This window comes from Spermophilus citellus, assembly GCF_964194105.1.
Source record: "Spermophilus citellus genome assembly, chromosome: 6".
NCBI lineage: Eukaryota > Metazoa > Chordata > Mammalia > Rodentia > Sciuridae > Spermophilus > Spermophilus citellus.
In genome coordinates this window covers 14,806,731-14,828,455 of record NC_138187.1, presented here as the reverse complement: position 1 = coordinate 14,828,455, position 21,725 = coordinate 14,806,731, and the positions used below count along the sequence as shown (strand labels likewise).

At 41.6% G+C, this 21,725-nt stretch overlaps 1 protein-coding gene across 1 annotated transcript; it reads left to right on the top strand.

The window, feature by feature from the left end:
- Positions 1 to 4,046: 4,046 nt before the first annotated feature.
- ZP2 (zona pellucida glycoprotein 2) lies at positions 4,047 to 16,611 on the top strand (the record flags this gene model as incomplete). The annotated part of the gene is made up of 18 exons (XM_081300344.1): positions 4,047 to 4,128; positions 4,560 to 4,633; positions 5,448 to 5,531; positions 5,912 to 6,006; positions 7,746 to 7,898; positions 8,682 to 8,726; positions 8,882 to 9,046; positions 10,085 to 10,181; positions 10,275 to 10,459; positions 11,200 to 11,326; positions 12,282 to 12,469; positions 12,555 to 12,646; positions 12,742 to 12,866; positions 13,051 to 13,240; positions 14,345 to 14,480; positions 14,556 to 14,655; positions 15,562 to 15,645; positions 16,469 to 16,611. Exons 1-18 carry the CDS (start codon positions 4,067 to 4,069, stop codon positions 16,609 to 16,611), a joined length of 2,145 nt encoding a protein of 714 aa, XP_081156470.1. The 5' UTR covers positions 4,047 to 4,066.
- Between the last annotated feature and the right edge of the window lie 5,114 nt (positions 16,612 to 21,725).

Below are 21,725 nucleotides of genomic sequence, written 5' to 3'. Positions count from 1 at the left end.
AATGTTCTCATTGACAGTCTTATTTTGCCAAGTTAAATTCACATTTGATATTTGGAAGCTATTTTAATCTGTATTAGCATAACTGGTAGAAGTCTATTTCTTATTTATCTTATACTGCTAAATTCTAATTAATGTCATCTTGTACTTTTAAAGCTAAGTGAACTGTAAGAAAAGCACAGAGTTTTAAAACGCCCCCTCATGCACACACAGAAAATGGAAATGAAATTGAAGGAGGGGTGGGGATAGCATCAAGAGACAGGGCTTCTCACTAGAGCTGTCTGCGATTAACTTAGTAAATGACCTTGGGAAAAATCACTAGACCTCTTTAGACTTACTGTTTTCATTTTGTGATAGGGAGCCGGACTTTGGCAGCCTCGTGCTCTAAATCCAGCCAACTCACCTGGACATCAAACCTTTATCCCACTGAGTTTTGGCCCATTATCCTTGGTTCTGTAGCATCTCTAGGTCACTCCAATAGAAATGAGATTCTCTATGATTGCTGATACCATTTTTAAATTGTCCTATTTGGTTATTTTACCACTAGAACAATTCAATCAAAACAGAAGTGAATAAAATAAAAAAGAAATCATTGTCATCGCCCATTCCTATCTGCCTATTCCTAGTCTCAGAGAGAATATTAAGTATATTAAAACCAGAAGATCAAAAGCACAAACGAATCAGAGCAGGCAACGGTGGTCAGTGCCCCGCAAAGCCTCGTGGTCTCACTGAGCACCTGCATAGTCCCTTTCCCTGGGTGACACTGTTAACACTCTGAAAGACCCTTTGGATTTTCAATGCAAAGACACATTTATGTACCCACATAAAGATAGAGACATACAGAGAAGTTTCTTCACTTTTTTTTTTCAAATGAAAACACACCTATTAGTACAAAAGGACCCAGCTGGATACAAATATCAGGGATTACCACAGTCTTTATTCAGGATGGAATTACATCTCTGATGGATCCACTCTCCTGGTGGAAAATGAGCCACCAGCCACCAGTCTGGGCTTTTACAGATTATACTGAGAGGTGACTTAATTAATGAGCGTTACCAGTTTGGTCTGTTTTACTAATTAATGAGTGTGTCACTTTGAGCACTCAGGAATTTGCTTTTTTGTTGTTGTTGTTGTTTTGACTGGGCTGTGGAGGGCCCAGAGTCAGCGGTCAGGTCAGTATCCGGGATCTGTTTTTATGGGCAAGGCGGAGGGTTGGGGGTCAGTGGCCAGCATCTGGAAAGGACTTATTTTGCGAGAGATCTGTGCTTAAGTCTCTTCCCAGAGACTGTCATTCTTGGTTTGATGGACACCTTCTTACCAGGGCTTGTTTTGGTCACCAGGAAAGAAGGTACTGGGAAAAGATCGATGTTATTAATGTATGGCTTTCTTTTTCATTCCCTTTTCCAAGACTGCACTATTTGGGGGTTTGTCATTTTCCATATCTAATGACACTAAAGTCCCATGTTATGGCCACCTTCCACATCAGCATTCATAGGTTTGAATGGATCCACACATTCATATCTAATAGCTGAAGCTCATTCCTTCAGGTTCTCTTCAGTTCATATTTTAACAGTTGTGGACAACAAGATCGCAGATTCAGTCTTTAAGTGTCACAAACTATTTTTATGGGAACTGCACCTCAGAAAGAGGGCACCACCCAAATTCAGCAACAACAAACCAATAAGCTTTCCTTCATGCATAAGAGCAACTTAAACTCCCTCAAGAAATGCCTTGCAGGTAGCAGGAGAGGCCTTGTGATACCCAACTAAAGACCAGGGCATTCTGAAAAGAAGAAAAGGAACAACCCTATGATCATAAATTAGCAAACTTAAAAAGCTCATTGAAAAAGAGGGTGGAAACATACATTTGAGAGACCCCACTATTTCATTTCGTGAGATATTAAGAACCTGTCTGTTTTGTAAAGACTAGCTTTTCCTACCTACTGCTAAGGAGACTTCATCTTACGGAGCAGCTATTTCTTCCTGTTTTTAAAGCTGACTTCACTCCTCATAGATGGACACAGGGATTTTCTAAAGTGGAATCCTAGAAACTGATCCCAAGGGCCTGGAGCCAATTGTTGGGTGGCTGTCCCTGGCACAGCATGGGCCTGGGTGAGGAGACAGAGATGAAGTTAATCTCTGCTGCACTTCACCAGCCCACCAAAGACCTTCTCCTCTCCACGCCTCCTCCTCAGGGCCTCTCAGCCTCCCAGGAGCCCCCAAGTTTGGGCTCTGACCCAAGCTGCCTTTTCCAAAGCAAAACATCCTATTCTGGTGAAAATGATAGTCTTGGGATTGGGGGAGTGGGATCTGGGAGAGGCCAAACAAGCACCTTTACCCATAATCTCTGACCACCTTCTCCATAGGTCTGTAAATCGCACGTCTCCACCCCTTCTTCAATGCCATTTCTTAACCATCATGGTAAATTCCATTTGTAGAAAAGGTTCCGTGTTGGGAGAAATATGCTTAGAAGGAGTTACCATTGCTAGAGTGACTCTGCTCTGAAACAAAATCCTTTCAGCATCTTGAGTGCCCCCAATCTACTTCTTTGTCTTTTGCAACCTAGTACCACCCACCGGGACGTGATCTAAGCAATCCACTCCCCTAGTGAGGTTAACTTGTGACATCCACTCATCTTCTTGCCTTCCTCCCCTCAGTATTTTCCAGATTCTCCTGATTATAATAAGAATCACTGTGGTGCTTGTTAAGGGTCGATTACTCAAGCATCGCCCCTGGAGAGTCTAATTCAGCAGCTTTTGGGTGGGACCCAGGAATCTGTGATGTTAATTAGAGTCCCACGTGATCCTTTTGATCAAGGAAGCCTGGGAAACACTATTCTCAACTACAAAGGTATTTCAGAAACTGTAACAGAGAATGGAGATTACCACTCCAATTACACCGTGAAGGCAGGGCAGAAAGCAGTAATTGCAAATGCTATCTTACTACTTGGGCAGAGTTCAAGCATTCAATTCACCTGTTTGGGAACCTGAGCTGACATCTAGGTGTCTCAAGAGCAATGAGAGATGCTGAAAAGATCCATTGACTGGGTCTCAGGAAATCTGAGATTTCAACCTGGCCCTGACATTCAATTTTCAGAGCTTGGAGAAGTTGCCTTGCCTCAGTTTCCCCACCCCTAAACTTCTCAGTGCTACTCAATAGGGCATTCTTATTCAGATCACTACTCCCCTTGACCCAGGAATTATACTTCTAGGAATTTATGCTAAAGGCTAACCAAAGAAATGTCTAAAAATACTCACCAGATTGTTTATAATAATGAAAAATTGAAAACCATTTTCATGCCATCAATAAAAGCTAAATAAACACTGATTTATCTAAGCATTGAATACTATACAACCTTAAAAATGATAATGGAGATCATTCTACATGACATGGAAATTTTATGACATGTTGTAAGTAATGACAGCAGGTTTAAAAAAACAGTAAATTTTACTCCTAGTTTTTTGTTTTTGTGTGTGGTGTTTTTGGCAAAAGTCTCTGAAGTTACACAACTAAATATAATAGTAGCAAGATCATGGATGACTGACTTTTTCTTTGTATTCTTCTTTAAATGCTCTGCATCTTTTGCAGTAAGCTTAAACTTTCATGCTTGGAGGTAAATATTTCATCCATTTTTTTTCTAAGTGCCTATTACCAGGGTGACTCCAATAGTCAGGACACTAAAGGTTAAAGAAAAGGTTTAGCAATAACTAAATTTGTTCCCTCCTTGATAAAGTCCATCACCCTTCTTCATTGTACGTTGGAGTTGTAAATGTTTTGTCCAAAAGATCTCAAGTTTTTCCAAAGTTATGGGGAAAACAGCAGTTCACCCACCTAAAACCAATTTCAGGGAACTGTGGTTTCATGACTGACCCATAGAAGCAGCTGGCAGACTACCCAAGACCAGAGGCAGGAAGGCAGATGCCACTTCCTTCCCAAATCCCTTCCTCTCAGCTGTGCTGAGCAGATTCAGGTGACCTGAGTGGTGAGAGGGCGGGGCCGACCCCTGCCTCCTGATATAACAGCACAGAGCAGCCCACTCTCTGCCGGGTGCAGTGGGTGGCGATTTTGCTATGGCGTGGGGGCAGAGAGGAGATTCCAGGAGGTACACAAGCTGGTTCCCTGTGAGCTGGAGGTGAGTAATTCTGGAATCAGGGAGAGGAGATGAAATGCCCTTGTGTGCTTAAATTAATTCTTCCTTAAATGGATGGAACTTGAGGACACTAAAAATATTAAATTCAGAAGGCCAAGGGTCATAGGCCTTCTCTTATATGTGGAAGCTAGAAAGGAAAAAAGAAAAGCCGGGGGGGAGGCACAGACTGAGGGGTTTCTCATGAAAGCTGAAGGGAGATCAGCAGAAGAAAGAGACCCGGGAAGGAAACAGGAAATACTGGGGAGTGATATTGACCAAATTGAATTTTTACATTGTGTGCAATGTGCGGACTTGTAACAACAAATCCCACCATCACATACAACTATAATGCACCAATAAAAAAAATGGAAAGAATAATCAGAAAAATTCATTTTTCCTCCACTCTCACTCCTGTTCTCCTCTAACACCTACAGGTCACTTTATCTCTTCTTCAGTCTTGTGACTTCGGTGAACTTAGTTCCTCAGCCAGTGAATCCTGGCTTCCCAGGTATGCCTTTCTGGTGAGGATGTCTCCTTATCTCTGAAAACAGGTTATAGGTCAATGCCTAGCTGGGCAGGCAACATAAACAACTCACCACCTTTACTTTGATCAAGTCACTTGATCATTAACCTCCTACCTATGGGCTGACTATGTCATCTAAATAAAGGAGTTTGCAAGAACACTCTACTGCTTTTCCAATCTCCCATGGCCTCAGTTTTATGGAATCCACAGAATAAGCCATAGCAGTAGGCCCTCGTCCCCAGAATCCGTAGTCTTCAACTGTGAACTCATGATTAAAGGAAGTATCAACATAACGGGAAAGAAAAAAGTCAAAGCTGTTCCCCTGAAATGGGAGTTTTTCAAGATTTTATCTGAGCCAGAAGTTGCAGAAAAGCAGGTCGTGGGCAGAATTGGGTCTAAAAAAGAAATGTGCCCTGAGTCTTACCCAGAATTTTTTACTTCAACTCGAAAAACCTGTCGTCAAAGCTTTTGTTTTTCAGTTCTTTACAGAACTACCATCTCCTTCGGCTCCACTGCCAAGGTTCTAACCTGGCCTTTGCAGACTTGCTTGCTAATCCTAGTCTAGACGTACCCTTGGACCTTCAGAAAGCTTTGAGTGTTTGATCCCTTCCTTATGGGCCTTGGTATATTGCATTGTGTTTGTCTTGCCCACGTGTGAGCTCCCTAAGGATTGGGGGCAACCCTTGCCTGTTCTATCTGACACCCTTCTCTGATACTGATCAGGGAAGTTCTCTTCATATACTTCTGTAGGAACTGTGCCTCCTAGAACTCTGGTATCTCAAATGCTTTGGCTTTCTAGGCGCTGTCAATTGCAAAGAAAATGGAGTAACAGTCAGCTTCTCAAACCATCATGGCACCAAGAAATGGCATGCATCTGTGGTGGGTAAGCAAAATGCACTCTCATCTTAGCCCCAATTAGAGAACCCTTGGTTCAGGACTCGCCTATTTGGTGCACAGAGAACCTGAATGTTGGAGCAACTAGCATCCAACTCCCCTGTTGCCAGGTCCCTGACTCTGTGATGCCACCAAGTGTGGAAGACCTATCTTTCCTAGGAAGAGTATCTTATATCAGAATCTCCTAGGAAACTTCTAGATGCAAGGCACAGCTTCTCAAAGCTGGAGTGAAATCACCGAATTGGGTCAAATGTGGAGGGACTGCAATCCTGTAGAAATGGACTGGCAGCCTTGGCTCTGTCCTTGGCAGACTGTCATTGAACAGTATTTCTCAGCCATCCCCTGTCTAACCTGCTCTGGCCTCTGCAGATTCCTTGGGTGCTGAAATACTGAACTGCACTTATACACTGGACTCGGCAAATCTCACCCTGGAGGTCCCATATGAGACCTGTACCAGGAAAGTGGTAAGTGATTGTTTTCAGGAGTGAGTTGGCTGGTAGTAACCTAAGAGCTACTTGGTAGTCAACTTGGCAGTTAAGGAGCTAGGCATTGGAGTAAAGTAGTGGTTCTAAATAAACCAGAGTGCAGTGGTTTGGTCTGGGTTTTAATCTTTCCCAGAGGACACTTAACCAGCAATGTCTTTGGACATTGTTGTCATACTCATGGGTGGGGAGGGGCTGCTGCTGGCACCCGGAGGTACAAGATCTGCTAAAGGGCCTACATTGCCCAAAGTGGTCCTATGTAACTGTGATCAGGTTGAAAGGCCAATGCTGAGAAGCCCTGGCTCTGCCACTGACTAGATATGGTCTCAAGCAAGTTGCCTTAGTGTCTGTTTGCCTGTTGGAAAATGCATCTAATGGTACCCACTCCACAGGGTAACTGAAGACTGATACTCCACTAGATGAAGACTTGGCCCATAACCTAAGCAAATGCTCAAACATGAACTATTTTTATCAGTGACCCCTGTGAGATGGACGGCTATTTCATTGCTAGCAAATAGAGAATCTCTAGCCTACAAACAGGTGTTCGAAAGCAAATGGTAGCTAAGCAATGAGGGCTTCTCTACTGCCAAGCAACAGTATTGCCCAATCAGTGTTGCTAGGAGTAATGAAAGCAACCTGTCATAGCAGAAGTTCTCAAGCTTTAGTGTGCAAAGAATCACCTGGGGAATTAGAAAAACATGAATTTAATTTTGATATAGGTCTGGCTGGGGTGAGCCATAGGAATTGGTATGTTTCACAGGCCACATCATCTGATCCCGATGCAAGTAGCCTACAGTCTCTGCTTCGTGCAGGTACAACCTTAGATCCTGGTCCATGAACAGGTTTTTAAAATAAGCCATCTGACATTGCCCAATGAAATAATTAGGTGCCCTTCTTGAAAATCTCTAGTGATTAAACTTTCTCCTTCTAAAAGACCTTCCCAACTTCAAGGGTGTTAGAGTTACATTTCCTTAAGCCAGGGATCTGCAAATGTCAAAAAAAAGATGGTCAAAGTCTAGCCCATGTCCTTTCTTCAATAGTCCCGGAGCTAAGAATGGTGCTTAAAAAAATTGTTTTCTTGGTACCAGGAATTAAATTCAGGGATACTTAACCATTGAGCAACACCCCCAGTTCTTTATTTGGGAACAGGGCCTAGCTTAGTTGCTTAGGGCTGGCTTTGAACTTGTGGTCCTTCTTTCTGAGCCACTGGGATTACAGGTATGTACCACCTGCTTTAAAGAAATTTTAAGTGCAATGTGTGGCTCAGTAAAGAACAATTAACATTAAGGAAAGGTTAGCAGACCCATGCTTGATACCACTCCCTGAGGTCAGAGGTAACATCAAAAGTGGCTCTGCCTGGCACAATGGCTGATACTTAGGGGATCAATGGGTAGATCTGAATCACCTGGGAAGAGGTCCCCTACCAGTCCCATTGAGCCAGGACCATGACACCCAGGCATAGGAGAAATATAAGAGAAAAATAAAAACTAAATTCCAATTCTTAATGCTAAACTCTTCTGCCAACATATGAATCTTTACTACGATCTCAACAGAGCTGTCTATAGAGTCTCTTGGCATAGGAATGAGGTACCTTCCAGAACTTGTAGTTTGGATAGATTCAAGGGGTTTGCCCCTCTGCTGGGTCAAGTGGTATTCTGGAATCGCCTTTCTCACTGGGGTACCAGCACTTAATCTGATCTTACTATGCTATTTGCACACAGCTTCGTGGGCACGAGATAAACATCAGAATCCCCGACAACAGTGCTGCTTTGAGACCTACGGATGGCATGTATCATTTTTTCTGTCCAACTATGCAGGTGGAGGAGATCCACAGATTTTCAGAATCCACAGTCTGCATGAAGGATTTCGTGGCTGTAAGTGAAGCCGGCTGATTGCTTCTTAAATGGCTCCAGCGGGGGAAACAAAATGGTGCTCTAGACAGCTGAGAAACTGAACAGGATTTCAGTCCTGCATTCACTATATTTGCTAAGTGACTGTGGTTTAATTTCTCATCCACACTGAGGCTATGTTTCCAAGTCCAAAGGAACAATAACACTCCCCGCATAGGGTGACTCCAAGACTTGACTGAGTACATTCAATATTCAGCACATCATGCCTGTGGACATAGACCATTAGAATTCCATTATCCCATTAATAACCACTCAATAAACTGGACACCTACCCCATTCCAGGACCTGTCCCAGATGCTAAGAGATAGTAAATGAGCCTAATAGCTCAATCACATTTTCATGAAGTTTAGTCTAGCATGAGTATGGTTAACAAGAAGTAACACTTTTGCATCATAATGGAACAGGATGGCTTTACATTGTGCTTGATTTCCATAGACTTAGTAAAAGGCTGCATATTTAAGAACCTAGTGTCTCCAAATACAATGGAAGGGAGGGAACTTGGATCTTCCAGGTGCCTTTTGGTATCAGAAAATCAGGTGAAATGACATCTAAGGGCACAACAGGGGTCTGTGACTGGCCCTGAACAAACCTAGCTTTTCCTGCTACACTCAATCAGGCTTCTTGGTATAAGAATGACATAGCAGTTACTCTGGATGTTTTCTGCATACTGGCAGGTGGCAGGACTTTGGAAACTCTCCTCCAAATAGAAGATTCACATCGTGATTTTATTTACTTTTTTCCTTTCAGTTTTCCTTTCCACAAGTTATCTCTGGCTTTGCTGATGATAGTGAGGTATGAAAGTAACTTTAAAAGTTAAAAACCTTACTAACATTTAAATCTGTTAAAGCTGACATTAATTTAGTCTGATAAAACATTAAACAGACTATAATAAACCTGCAGTTGAATGTGCACCAGCCCTCCTAAACAAAAAGTTTTTGACTTTATAGATGAACAAATCTGATACTGGATGGATCATTGAGGTTGGCAACAGTTCAAGTACCCATAAGCTGACCCTGCCGGAGGCCCTAAGACAAGGATTTAGTCTCCTGATTGACAGCCAGAAGATGATTGTCCATATGCCATTCACTGCCACTGGAGTAACTCACTATGTGGTAAGTGTGAAAATCCTCGTGTAACACCCCCAGGGCACAGACCAGTATTTCTACATGCTCTCAACCATGTCCCCAAATAATTGGGAATACTTCCCACTTAACAGTATTTTAATGCCTATTACATGGCAAGCACTTCACTGGGTACTATAGATGAAATGGTGAACAAAGGAGACCTGGGCCTCACCTCCCTTCCCTGGAGAGAGAGGGAGAAAACAGGCCGGGGTGAGTCATATAGAACAAGAGCACTCTTAAAAACCCATGGATTAAGGTGTTCAGTTTGGGTTACACTGTTCTAAGTTGTTTTGGTGTTTTCCAGGCCAACAGTGAGACACTACATTAAATGAATCAAAGTATTAAGGTACAGTTGGGTGCTGCATACCAAAGTTTAGGTCAATGATGAACCACATAAGGTGGTGGCCCCATACAATTATAATGGAGTTGAAATTCTTATTGACTAGTTACGGCGTAACCATAGAACCATCATAGCACAAAGTATTATATGTTGTGGTACTGGGATGAACGAACCTAGTGTGCCACTATTTGTATAAAAGCATAGCACACACAATTGTCTATTAGTTTACTGTAGACTATACCAACCAGGTTTGCATAAGTACACTCTGGCACATTGACAAAATTATCTAAATGACATTTCTCAGGAGGTATCCCTGTGACACATGACTGTCCTTGGGATAGGTCCTGGCACAGGACCAATCCGACAAGAATGGTCCTGTTTCACTTTGAGCAAAAGCAGATTGCTAAGTCGTATAAATTTTCTGACTGCTGATACTAAAAAACAGTCATGGAATAAGGCCATCTTTCTCATACCTGCCCAGAAATAATCAGCTACAGGTCCTTCCCATGGACAGCACTTGTTTTCCAAATGTTGGGATGAGATTAGGACTAGAACACCCTGGGAAAATTCCTCCATCCCACTCGTATCAAAGGGTATCCAAAACTTGAGTATATTCTTGCCCTTGTACATTCTTACTGGTTAGAGATTCAAATAAACCAATTGATTCCAAAATGCTGTCTCTCCAGGAAGGAAACAGTCACCTCTACACTGCACTTCTGAAGCTTTCATTTTTATCTCCGGGGCAGAAGATCATCTTCTCATCGCAAGCTATTTGTGTGTTGGGTGAGGTCCCAGGAAGCTAAGTCAGCAGTGGGAAACGCTGTTCTGGAGGCTTAATCAAGAGGAGTAATGGAAATTGTTAATCATTTCTTCCAGATCCTTCTGTGACTTGTAATGCCACACACATGACTCTCGCTGTACCAGAATTTCCTGGGGAACTAAAGGCTGTGAGCATTGAAAATAGGAACATCCCTATGGACCAGCTGCAGAACAATGGGATCAATGCAGAAGCAGCAAATGGCTTGAGACTGCATTTCAGCAAAACTATTCTCAAATCAAAAGTATGTTCCGTTATCAACCACTGACCTCCGGGAAAGCCTGGCTTGAAGTGTTCTCTTGTGGGTGATCCTTACACAGCTGAGGACTTGCCCTTGCACTCTAATTGCCAGTGTGATTTAAACTCTAAAATGCCCCCATTTCATGTAAGATATTTCAAATAACTAAAGTTCTGTCCAACACCAAGTTTTTTTAATGTCTGCCATGGAAATTTTCCTGAGTTTTTCTCAGCTCATTTGAGTACAAACTTCTTGTCCAACATTTAATGAACCTCTGTTACGCTTTAAGAAAGGATAACTTGATCCAAACAAAAGGGTCTCTTACTGTCCTCACTGAGACCAGTGTTGACTGATGTAATTGCCAAGGACACCAGAGAGTAATCTTATGTTGGGGTATGCATTTTGCAATAGCATTTTGTAACATCTATAGTCCTTTTGGCTCAGACTTGGCTTGGCAGAGTACTTCAGTATTCTTTGGAATTTGATCTGCTCATTCAAGCTTTAGTGCCCAGTACAAAGAGCATGCAGCACTGGGTACTTCAGGGCATGAGTTTAAAGCAATAAATTTCCTGCCTGGGGAAGCATCCTGATGGGGGTAGTGATAGGGTCTCTCTTGTTTGGCTTAGAGGGAAACCAGATAAGTCCTGCAATGTGCCCTGCAAGTATTCAAAGGACTTCCTTCCTGCCTCCTGCTCTGGGCCCCAGACTGACTGTGGCTGCTAATTGACATTCTTCTCTCATTTCAGTCCTCTGAAAAATGCCTCGGCCATCAGTTCTACTTATCATCACTCAAGCTGACCTTTTACTTTCAACTGGATATGGTATCCATGGTGACTGAGCCTGAGTGTCTCTGTGAGTCACCAGTCTCTATAGGTAAAATGTTTTATTAAAATCATCATCTACTTTTTTTTAATTCTCTTAGATCCTCTTGTATATGTGGGAAAACATAAAAATTCTGAATTTTTGCTTGTGGCTAAAACTAAAGACTAGTCAGATCTGAAACATCTATCTAGCTGCTACCATGAGTCCTCCTTGTTTCTAAACCATTCCTGCAGGTAGATCTTGCTGTAACTGTCGTATGTTGAAATCATCTGGTTATTTTGGGTTAGAGACCTGAGCCCACCGACTAGGTAAAGATGCCTCAAACTATTAACTAGAGGAACCATAAAAGTTTAAAAGATTTTCCTCTAAATCCTACATATTCCCCCAAAAGGAATGCCAAGCGGGTGTCACCTCTTGTTTAGATTGTCTCTGCTTCTGTTGACTCTGACCTTGGTCAAGCCAAAGAAGAAAAAATAGTTTCTGCCTTAGTTTCTCCTCCACCACTTGGGATTTGTGATTATTGGTTGAATATCCCTTATCCAAAAGGCTTGGGACCAGAAAAGTTTTAAATTTTAGTCTTTTGGGAGTTTTTGAGAATTTGCATAAAATTTAGCAGTTAGGCATCCTCTAATTCCAAAATTTCCGAAATCTACAGTTTTTGAGGATCCTGTCGGCACCGTTGAAATAAGGTTATGTAATGATACAGGTGCCATGCTGAAAGCTACTTTGAATCTGATCTTTGTCACCTTAGCCCCTCATCAGGGGTCCCCACTAGTCTCCTACCCTCTGTGGTACTTCGATACAGAACAGCTTAGATGTTTCCTAGGCTTCCTTGTGACTCAAGCTGCTTGTGAAGGCATTTCCCAAACAAAGATTTAAGACATTCACCAGAATGGCTTAATCTGCCAAAAGTTGGGATCATTCCATCGAAACATTTCAAGATTGACAGATGATGGTTTCACAAGGCAGACAAATTAATTTTCTCTAAACCCTCACTGTGATCTAGTTACAGGAGAGCTGTGTTCCCAGGATGGGTTTATGGACTTCGAGGTCTACAGCCACCAAACAAAACCAGCTCTCAACTTGGGGACCCTCAGGGTGGGAAACTCCTCTTGCCAACCTGTCTTCAAGGCTCAACCTCAGAGGCGGGCTTGGTTTCACATACCCCTGAATGGATGTGGAACAAGACGTAAGGTTAGTACCGGTGGATGGTAAAAGGTTAAGACTTAACCTATGAAGTTACTGGTTTTTAACCAACTTGCTCAAATATCTCTTCAAGTTTGAAGATGATAAAGTCATCTATGAAAATGAAATACAGGCTCTCTGGTCAGATCTTCCTCCAAGTAAAATATCCAGAGATAGTGAGTTCAGGTATGAAACAGTTAATTTCTTTTTTTTTTTTAAACTTTAAATTCAAGAAATTTGTTGACCTAAAATTTTTCATACCATTCCATACATTCTTACAGAATGACAGTGAAGTGCTATTACGGCAGGGATGATGTGATACTAAATGCCAATGTTGAAAGTCTTCCTCCTCCAGTGGCCCCTGTGAAACCTGGTCCCCTTGTGTTGATCTTGCAAACCTACCCAGGTGAGCAAGTGACATACTGCAGCTTGTGATAGTTCCTTAAACACTCTTGGACTTTTCCCTAAGATGAACTTTCTGATGATACCTCACTAATGGAACAGTAGTGAGGCTCTGTAAGCCTACGCTGCAACCAAACGTTACAACCACCACCTGCTTGAATACTGAAGAGGCTTCCTTTTCATTTCAGACAAAACCTACCAACGACCTTATGGGAACAGTGAGTACCCTATAGTGAAATATCTCCGCCAACCAATTTACATGGAAGTCAGAGTCCTCAACAGGGATGACCCCAGCATCAAGCTGGTCTTAGATGACTGCTGGGCAACAACCTCTGTGGACCCGGCCTCTCTTCCCCAGTGGAATATTGTCGTGGATGGGTAGGTGCTCCTTGTGCCATAGGCTGCCCAGACAACCCATTCAGGACTTACCAGTGATGCAGGAATAGACACTCTTGGGCATTAGAGGCATGTTTGTGCACAAAGACCCTTATTTTTGTCCTTGTTGCCTAGTCATCTGCCCTGGCTCTAATCAGATGGCTCATGCTGCTTTCCTACCACCCTGGAATCTTAAGGAATGGGATTCCCCCCCCCCCAAAGGAGTCAGGCTCTAATACTCCATCAGGACAAAAAGGGGAGTCCCAGACCCTGTTCGTTCCCTGAGGACTTCCCACGTGCTTGAGCCTCATCACCCTGTGAGGGATCACTAGCCCTCTTGCTTCATGAAGAAGTCCAAGCTTGCTACTTGTGCATTGCTTTAGGCTAGTTATTTAAGTGGTGAAGCTAGAATTGGAATTCTCATTTGACTCTAGAAACTGAACACTCTGATGCCATGGGATTGTAACTACACATATGCTTGGATATGGGTGTTTATGCTCTCGGCTCTGCATGCAGTGTCCTACCCAGGGGTCTGTGTTGCAGAGAATGTCAAGCTTTCTTGACATTGTAAGAGTCTGTTGCTACACTCTTATCCTCCATGTCCACTCCTGCCCCAGGACTATGTACAGCCAGTTGCACATCTTATTCCCTCGCCTCTCGGAGGACTTGCTCAAGTAGCCCTTCTCCATGAGATCTCTCTTGATCTTCCTTATCTCTTACCCTGGTCTAACTATTTTTCTTGGTAAGTACCAAGTATATTTTCTTTATAGTATCACTCCTTGCTAACATGTAAAACAAAGTGGCAGGAGTTGTCCCAGGCAATACGTTGGTGACAGGACAAGTAGGCAAACTAATGGAAATAATTAAGCCCGTATCTTAAGTAATGCACATGTAACTTTGAATTCAGTTCTCCTCGTTTTTAATACATACTATAAAAATAGTTACATACAACTGGACTTCGTGGGTAGCATTGGATAGGTCAGGTCAGAAAGTTTTATAAGTAAAACGAAGGTACTGGTAGAAGGTGGTCCTGTGGGTATCATGACTTGATTTGGGCAAATGTGCATGTAGGGGTGCATGAGACTGATGTCCCTCCCTGCTTCCTAGCTGTGAATATAACCTGGACAACTACCAAACTACCTTCCATCCAGTTGGTCCCTTCATGACCCATCCTAACCACTACCAGAGGTTTGATGTGAAGACTTTTGCCTTTGTATCAGAGGCTCAGGTGTTCCCCAGCCTGGTAAGTGACCCTGAAGTTGCCTAGGATAGGTTCAATGTGAATGCCTTGTCCCACCCAGCTCTCTTCTCTTTTTAGGTCTATTTCCACTGCAGCGCCTTAATCTGCAATCAGCTCTCTCCTGACTCCTCCCCTCTGTGTTCTGTGACTTGCCCTGCATCATCGAAGCCCCGACGAGGTAAAAGCCCCAAATGCCTGTTATGTGCATCTTATTCAAAGCCATCCTCAACCTTTGGGAATTGAAGATTTTGAGGACAGACATAATTCACTCTTCACTGTAACTATACACATACTCGGACACAAATGTTCTTCCTCTCAGCAGTGCCTGCAGCATCCTGAGATGGATGTAACTCTTCCTGAGGTCCCGAGAGACGTCTCGGCCCCCTCTCCCTTTACCTATACGATGAGCCTGAGATGGGCAGCTTCTTGGTTAGTTCTGTGGACAAGGTCTTTGAGAATCCATTCCAGTTTAATAGTTAGGGGGCATGACCTCTCCTCCACAAGCAGGCCAAATACAAGGAGTCTCACCCATGACCCACGCAGACAAGACGAACTGGGTTTAAAAGAGCTGGCTGCAACATTAAGCTAAGATGGCATGAAAAATCCCACAATAGTTTTTAAACTGAGGGCAGGATGGCTCTGCAACTGTAAGGGTCAGCTTCCAAGCTGGAAAGAACACTGGAAAGAACGTGAGTCTGCATTTCCTTTATTTTATGATGGGGACCTCAGAGGCAGGTAGAAGGTTTCAAGCAAGGGTGGAGTCTTGCTTTGTGGTGTCTTTTCGTCAGCAGATTGATTGACATCTTGGCATGTCACACCCATCTCGGGTGCTGTGTGGGATCTTAGGCAGAGCTAGAGGGAGAGGTGCACCTGCATCTTGTGACCACTCCCTGACAGGGAGCCCTCAGTGCCAGGCCTCTCCCCTCATTTGGCGACTATGCACAATAAATAGTTCCCACACAGCCCACGGATGGCTCGCGACAAAGGAGAAACCTGGAGCATCTCTTGATGATTCTGTAAAAATACCTAGCAGATGCTCTTCCAGAGGTCAAACACAACCTCGATTTTTTTTTTTTTCTTTTAGCCAGAGGAACCGCTGAAGAGGACAAAATGACACTCAGCCTCCCGGGACCCATTATCCTGTTATCAGATAGCTCTTCATTCAGAGGTATTGATTTAAAGCCTGCAGTGCTTCCTAGACTTAAGTTCTTACCTTTTACACCAAAAGTTTAATGCTAATGCACAATACATGTTCATAATAACTCTAAGCAAGGGCAAATAAAAGATGGTCTCCCATCCCAAAGAGGCTTCTTGTATTCCCTCCCAAACATTCCCTGTTAATACAAGTAGGATCATAGATGCTGCCCACTGACCTACAACTTCTTGTCTTGGGTCTCTCTAGATATAAGGCGACTACCTCACTGTTCACAGCTGTACAAGATTCTTGTGACTCTGCCTTATTCACAACCCATCATGGACATTTAGCTTGCTTCCATGTACTTGTTCATTGCCATATTAGGTTGTTAAGAGGGTCTTGCCTACTGTACAAGAAATTCAAGCTCTGTTTCTAATAATAGGATTGATAGGTCAAAAGTCATGAGCCTCCTTCACCTTGCCATTGACAAACTTATCCTGTATTAGGATGTGTCTGGGAACATAATCTGTCTTCACCTCATAGTCTTAACTTTGGGCCTAGAACTTGATATTCAGCTGCCTTCAATCCCCGGCAGCTTGAGATCACACATTGGAGGGATGGCTAACCATCTGATTTGAGATGAGGAAAAAGCAGGTGGGGCAGGGGTGGTGGCAGGCAGAGATGATCATGGAGCAGGGGAGGATGAGGATGGGTCACTGGGTAAGGCTGTGCCCTGCTGCATACTTGCTAAAGAAGTTCCTGAGGCTTAACTGCATGTCCTCCTTTGAGAAGACTCAATATGTAAAGCTTCAACTTTAAACAAACCTTAAGAATTGAATGTTTGCTTCCTTTCCAGATGTTGAGAACTCCAAAGGACATGATATTGCTGGAGACGTTGCTTCTAGAACAGTGGCTGCTGTGGCTGCCTTAGCAGGCTTGGTGGTAACTCTAGGCCTTGTCGGTTACCTATGTAAGAAAAGAACCATGTCAAATCACTAATTGTACTTACAAATAAAGTAAACCTCTTGCCTTCTATCAGCATTAGATAGCATTAAAGTTACTTTAGTGGTTTTTAAGGGTGGATGTGGTATCTATCACAGCAAATTTTGGTTTATGTGGTCATGAATAGGGAAATTTATAAATTAATAGTTACCTGTTACTTGACATTTTCTGACCCCTCACCCATAAACCCTGCTCCTCTGGCACCTACATTCAATAGTATGAAGCTTAGCTATAACCCATCTCTGAGGGTATGCTTAAATAAGTCTTTTATTCCTTCCACTCCCACAGAATAGGGAATCAGGAACAGTATACCATCTGTTAGTCAGTTTTCAGTTGCTATAACAAAATGCCTGACACAGAATACTTAAGAAGTAAAGTGTTTTTTCATAGTTTTGGAGGTTCAGGTCCAAGGTCAAGTAGCACCTTTGCTTTGGGTCTATGGTCTGGTAGCATATCATCATGGGAGGACATGTCGGAGCAAGAGGTCACACAAGAGGCCAGGAAGCATAGGACACTGGGTCCCACAATCCCCATTGGTGGCATGCACCAATAACATAATCTCCCATTAGGCTTCACCTCTTAAAGGTCCATAGCACCTCCCAATACTTCCACACAGAGGACAAGGACTTTAACATGAATTTTGGGGTGGGGGATGTTCATCCATGTACATAGAACCACCTTAGTGGCAAAATTTTCCAATGAGGTATTCCCAAGAATGATCTAGTGATTTAAAGTCTTTCCTAACTTAAGTGGCTTGAAGTTGCCTGAGAATTTAAGTGACTTAATCACACCTTCCTGTAGTCTAATTAAAGATCAGCAACATCTTTTGGGAGATGGAAAGGAAGGTTCAGTCTTCCTTAGCTGGAATTGCAGCATTTCTGGTATGAAGATTCTATAATTGAACTTGAACGGCTATATGTTCTCTACTTATGCTTGATTCTTACCTCATCCTGAGGCTCTCTTCCTGATGGTGCCCTGTCTTCTCTTTGGCTGCAATTACATCATCAGTGTGAATAATGCCTGCTTAACACTGGAGCTCGCAGCTTATAAAATAAATTTGCTTGTATCCTTCAACTAGAAAAGTTGGATCTAAACCAGAATTCTTGCAAAGAACATAAAAATTTTAAATCTCTCTATATGGTAGGTAAAAATAGAAATATGAAAATCTTGTTCAGACTTTTAACTCTCAACTCTAAATTCTCATACTTAGTTTTGTTTTTATTAATGCATGTGTGTGTGTGTGTGTGTGTGTGTGTGTGTGTGTGTGTGTGTGTAGGAATTCATTTGACCCTTGACTGAGTTTGACTTATTTCAGCATGATATTCTCCATTTCCACCCAATCACCAACATATGCCATAATTTTCTTCTGTATGGCTGACTAAAACTTCACTGGGTATGTACATTTTCTTTATCCATTCATCTGTTGATGGGCACCTGGGTTGGTTCTATACCTTGGCTATTATTAATTGTGCTGCTATAGATATTGTGCCTGTATTGGTGTTGTATGCTGATTTTACTTCTCTGGGATAAATACAGAGGAGTAGGATAGCTGGGTCATATGTGGTTGCATCCCTTTGAGGAATCTCCATACTGCTTTCCAAAGTGGTAGTCCTAATTTTGCACTTCCACCAATAATTTGAGTTCTGGGCACCATGGCACATGCCTGTAATCCCAGTGGCTCAGGAGGCTAATGCAGGAGGATTATAAGTTCAAAGCCAGCCTTGGCAAAAATGAGGTGCTAAGCAACTCGGTGAGACCCTGTCTCTAAAATACAATACAGAGCTGGGGATATGGCTCAGTGGTCAAGTGCCCCTGAGTTCAATACCCAGTACTCCCCCCCAAAAAATTATGAGGTGACCTTTTCCCCCACATCCTTGCCAGCATTGTTTATTCTTAATAACTGACATTCTAACAGGAGATGAAATCTCAATATAGTTTTGATTTGCATTTCCCCAGTTGCTAGGGAAGTTGAACATTTTTTTCACACTTGTTTGCTATTTATATTTATTTGAGAAGTGTCTGTTTAGTACTTTTGCCTGTTAATTGGGTTATTGGGAGGGGAGTATTTTTTGAATTCTTTATACACTCCAGATGTTAATGCCCTGTCTGAGAAGCATGTGACAAAGATCTTTTTCTATTTTGTAGGACTGTTGACCCTAAGTTTTATTCTAGCAGCTGGAAGGTTTATAGTTTAATTCAGAAGTATTTGATTCATTCCTATTTGACTTTGGTGCAGGGTGAGATATGGGGGTCTAGTTTCATTTTTCTACATGTATTCAGTTTTCCAATACCATTTGTTAAGTTTGCCTTTCCTCCAAAATATATTTTTGGCACCTTTGTCAAGTTTCAGATGGCTGTAAGTATGTGTGTTCGTCCATCTTCTAATCTGTTCCATGGGTCTTCATGTCTATTTTGATGCCAATACCATGCGATTTTCTTTACTACAGCTCTGTAGTATAATTTCAGATCAGGTATTGTGATGTCTACTGCTTCATTTTTCTTGCTCAATATTGTTTTGGCTATTCTTGGTCTCTTCCAAATTTAAGGATCTTTTTTTTTTCTAATTCTATGAAGATGTTATTGGTATTTTGATGGGGATTGTATTGAATCTGTATATTGCTTTTAGTAGTATGACCATTTAGTCAATATTAATTCTGCCTATCCAGAACATGGGATGGTCAGGCATGGTTGGCACACACCTGTAATTCCAGCAGTTCTGGAGGCTGAGGTAGGAGGATCATGAGTTCAAAGCCAGCCTCAGCAAAATCGAGGTGCTAAGCAACTTGGTGAGACCCTGTCTCTAAATAAAATACAAAATAGGGCTAGGGATGTGGCTCAGTGGTTGAGTGCCCCTGAGTACAATCCCCAGTACCCCCTCCCTAAAAGTCCACACCCAGAACACGGGAGGTCTAACAACCAAGGTTTTCTTTAGTTTCTTTTTTCAATGTTCTATAATCGTCTTTATAGAGCTCTTCTACCACCTTGGTTAGGCTAATTCTCAAATATTTTTTTTTGAGGCTATTGTGAATGGGATGATTTTCCTGACTTCCTGGCAGAATTACTGTTGGAGTGTAGGAAACCTATTGATTTATAGGTGTTGATTTGTATCCTGCTACTTTGCTGAATTCTAACAGTCTTCTGTTGGAGTTTTGGAGGTCTTGTATAGAATCATGTCATTGACCAGAGTTGAACTTCTTTTCCTATTTGTATCCCTTTGATTTCCTTCTCTTTAGTGATTGCTCTGGCCAATGTTTTAAAGACTATATTGAATAGGGATGGTGAGAATGGACAGCCTTGTCTTGTTCCTGATTTTAGAGGAAAAGATTTTAGTTTTTCTCCCTTCAGTACAATGTCAGACTTGTGTTTGTCATAGTCTTTATGATGCTGAGGTAAGTTCTTTCTGCCCTAGGTTCTCCAGGGTTTTTAACATGAATGGGTGCTGGATTTTATCAAAGGCCTTTTAGACCATTTAGACAAAATGAATTCTACCTACGCAAGAACAACTATCAAAATGATTATCTGATTCTTGTCCTTAATCCTGAATTATGTTTATTAATTTGTATATGTTGAACCCCTGGAATGAAAAACACTTGATCATGGTGTATTATCTTGTTGATATACTTTTTTCAAATGTGCTTTGCTAATATTAAGGATTTGTGCCTCTATGTTCATTAGCGATATTGACTTGCAGTTCTCTTTCCTTGATGCATACTTGTCTGGTTTTGGTGTCGGGGTGATACTGGCTTCATAGAATGTATTTGGGAGTGTTCCTTCCCTTTCAATTTTATGGAATTTTATGAAATAATTTGAGAAAGACTGGTGTTAATTCTTCAAAGATCTGGTAGAGCTCGACTGAGTACTCATTTCATCTTGGACTTTACCCTTTTGGAAGGCTTCAAATTGCTGTTTCAATTTCATTACTCAATATTGGTCTGTTTAGGTTGTCTACATCTTCTAGGTTTTCTAGTTTTTTGGAATTCAAATTTTCAAATTAGGTTCTGATGATCCTCTGGATTTCAAAACGGTCTCTGGTGATTTATCCTATTTTTTTAATCTCTAATTTATTTGTCTTTTTGGTTAATTTGGGCTAAGTTCTTCAATCTTTTTGAAGAACCAACTTTTGGTTGCATTGATCCTGTGCATTGTTTTTTTTTTAATCCTCAAATTCATTAATTTCAGTGCTGATCTAAATTCTTTCCTATCTTCTACTGGTTTTAGGGTTAGTTCTTAAGGCCTTGAATTGGAGAATAGCCTATTTGAGATATAATTTTTAATGTAGGTAGGCACTCAGAGCTATAAATTCTCCTCTTAGAAATGCTTTCATACTATCCCAGAGATTTTGATATGCTGTATCTGTTCTCATTCATGTCTATGAATTTCTTCATTTCTACCTTCATTTCGTTAACCATTATTTAAGAGAATATTGCTCAATCTCCATGTTTTTATGTGCTTTCTATTTTTCTTCCTGTTAATTTCTAGTTTCAATCTATTATGATTTGATAGAATGCTTGGGATTATCTTTTTGTATTTGCTAAGATTTACTTTGTGATCTAAAATATGCTCTATTTTGGAAATTTTTCCAATAGCTGCTGAGAAGTTAAGTTAAGCTGTTTTGGGGTGAAATATTCTGTGGATGTCTTAGTCCCATTTGATTATTATTTAGGTTAAAAAAATATTTTTTTTGTTTTGATGACCTGTGTATTGTTAAGGGTGTATTGAAATCACCCAGAATAACTGGAGATTGGGCCTATTTGAGATTTAATGTCATGAAGCATTTATGTAATTAGGTGTGCTAACATTTGTGGCATAAATATTTACTATCATATCTTGTTGGCTTGTTCCCTTTATCAAGATGTAGTGGCCTTTTTTGTGTATTCTGATTAATTTTTGCTTGAAAGCTGCTTTGTTAGAAGTAATATCTACTCCTCTTTGTAATTTCCATCTTTTTACCTTCAGCCTGTGAGTGTCTGAGTCTCTTGGAAACTGTATACAGTTGGATCTTGTTTTTTTTTTTTTTAAATCCATTCTGCTAATTCATCTTTTAATTGGGGAGTTGACACCATTAACATGTAGTGTTGGTATGGATATATTTATGATTTTTCTCTCATTTT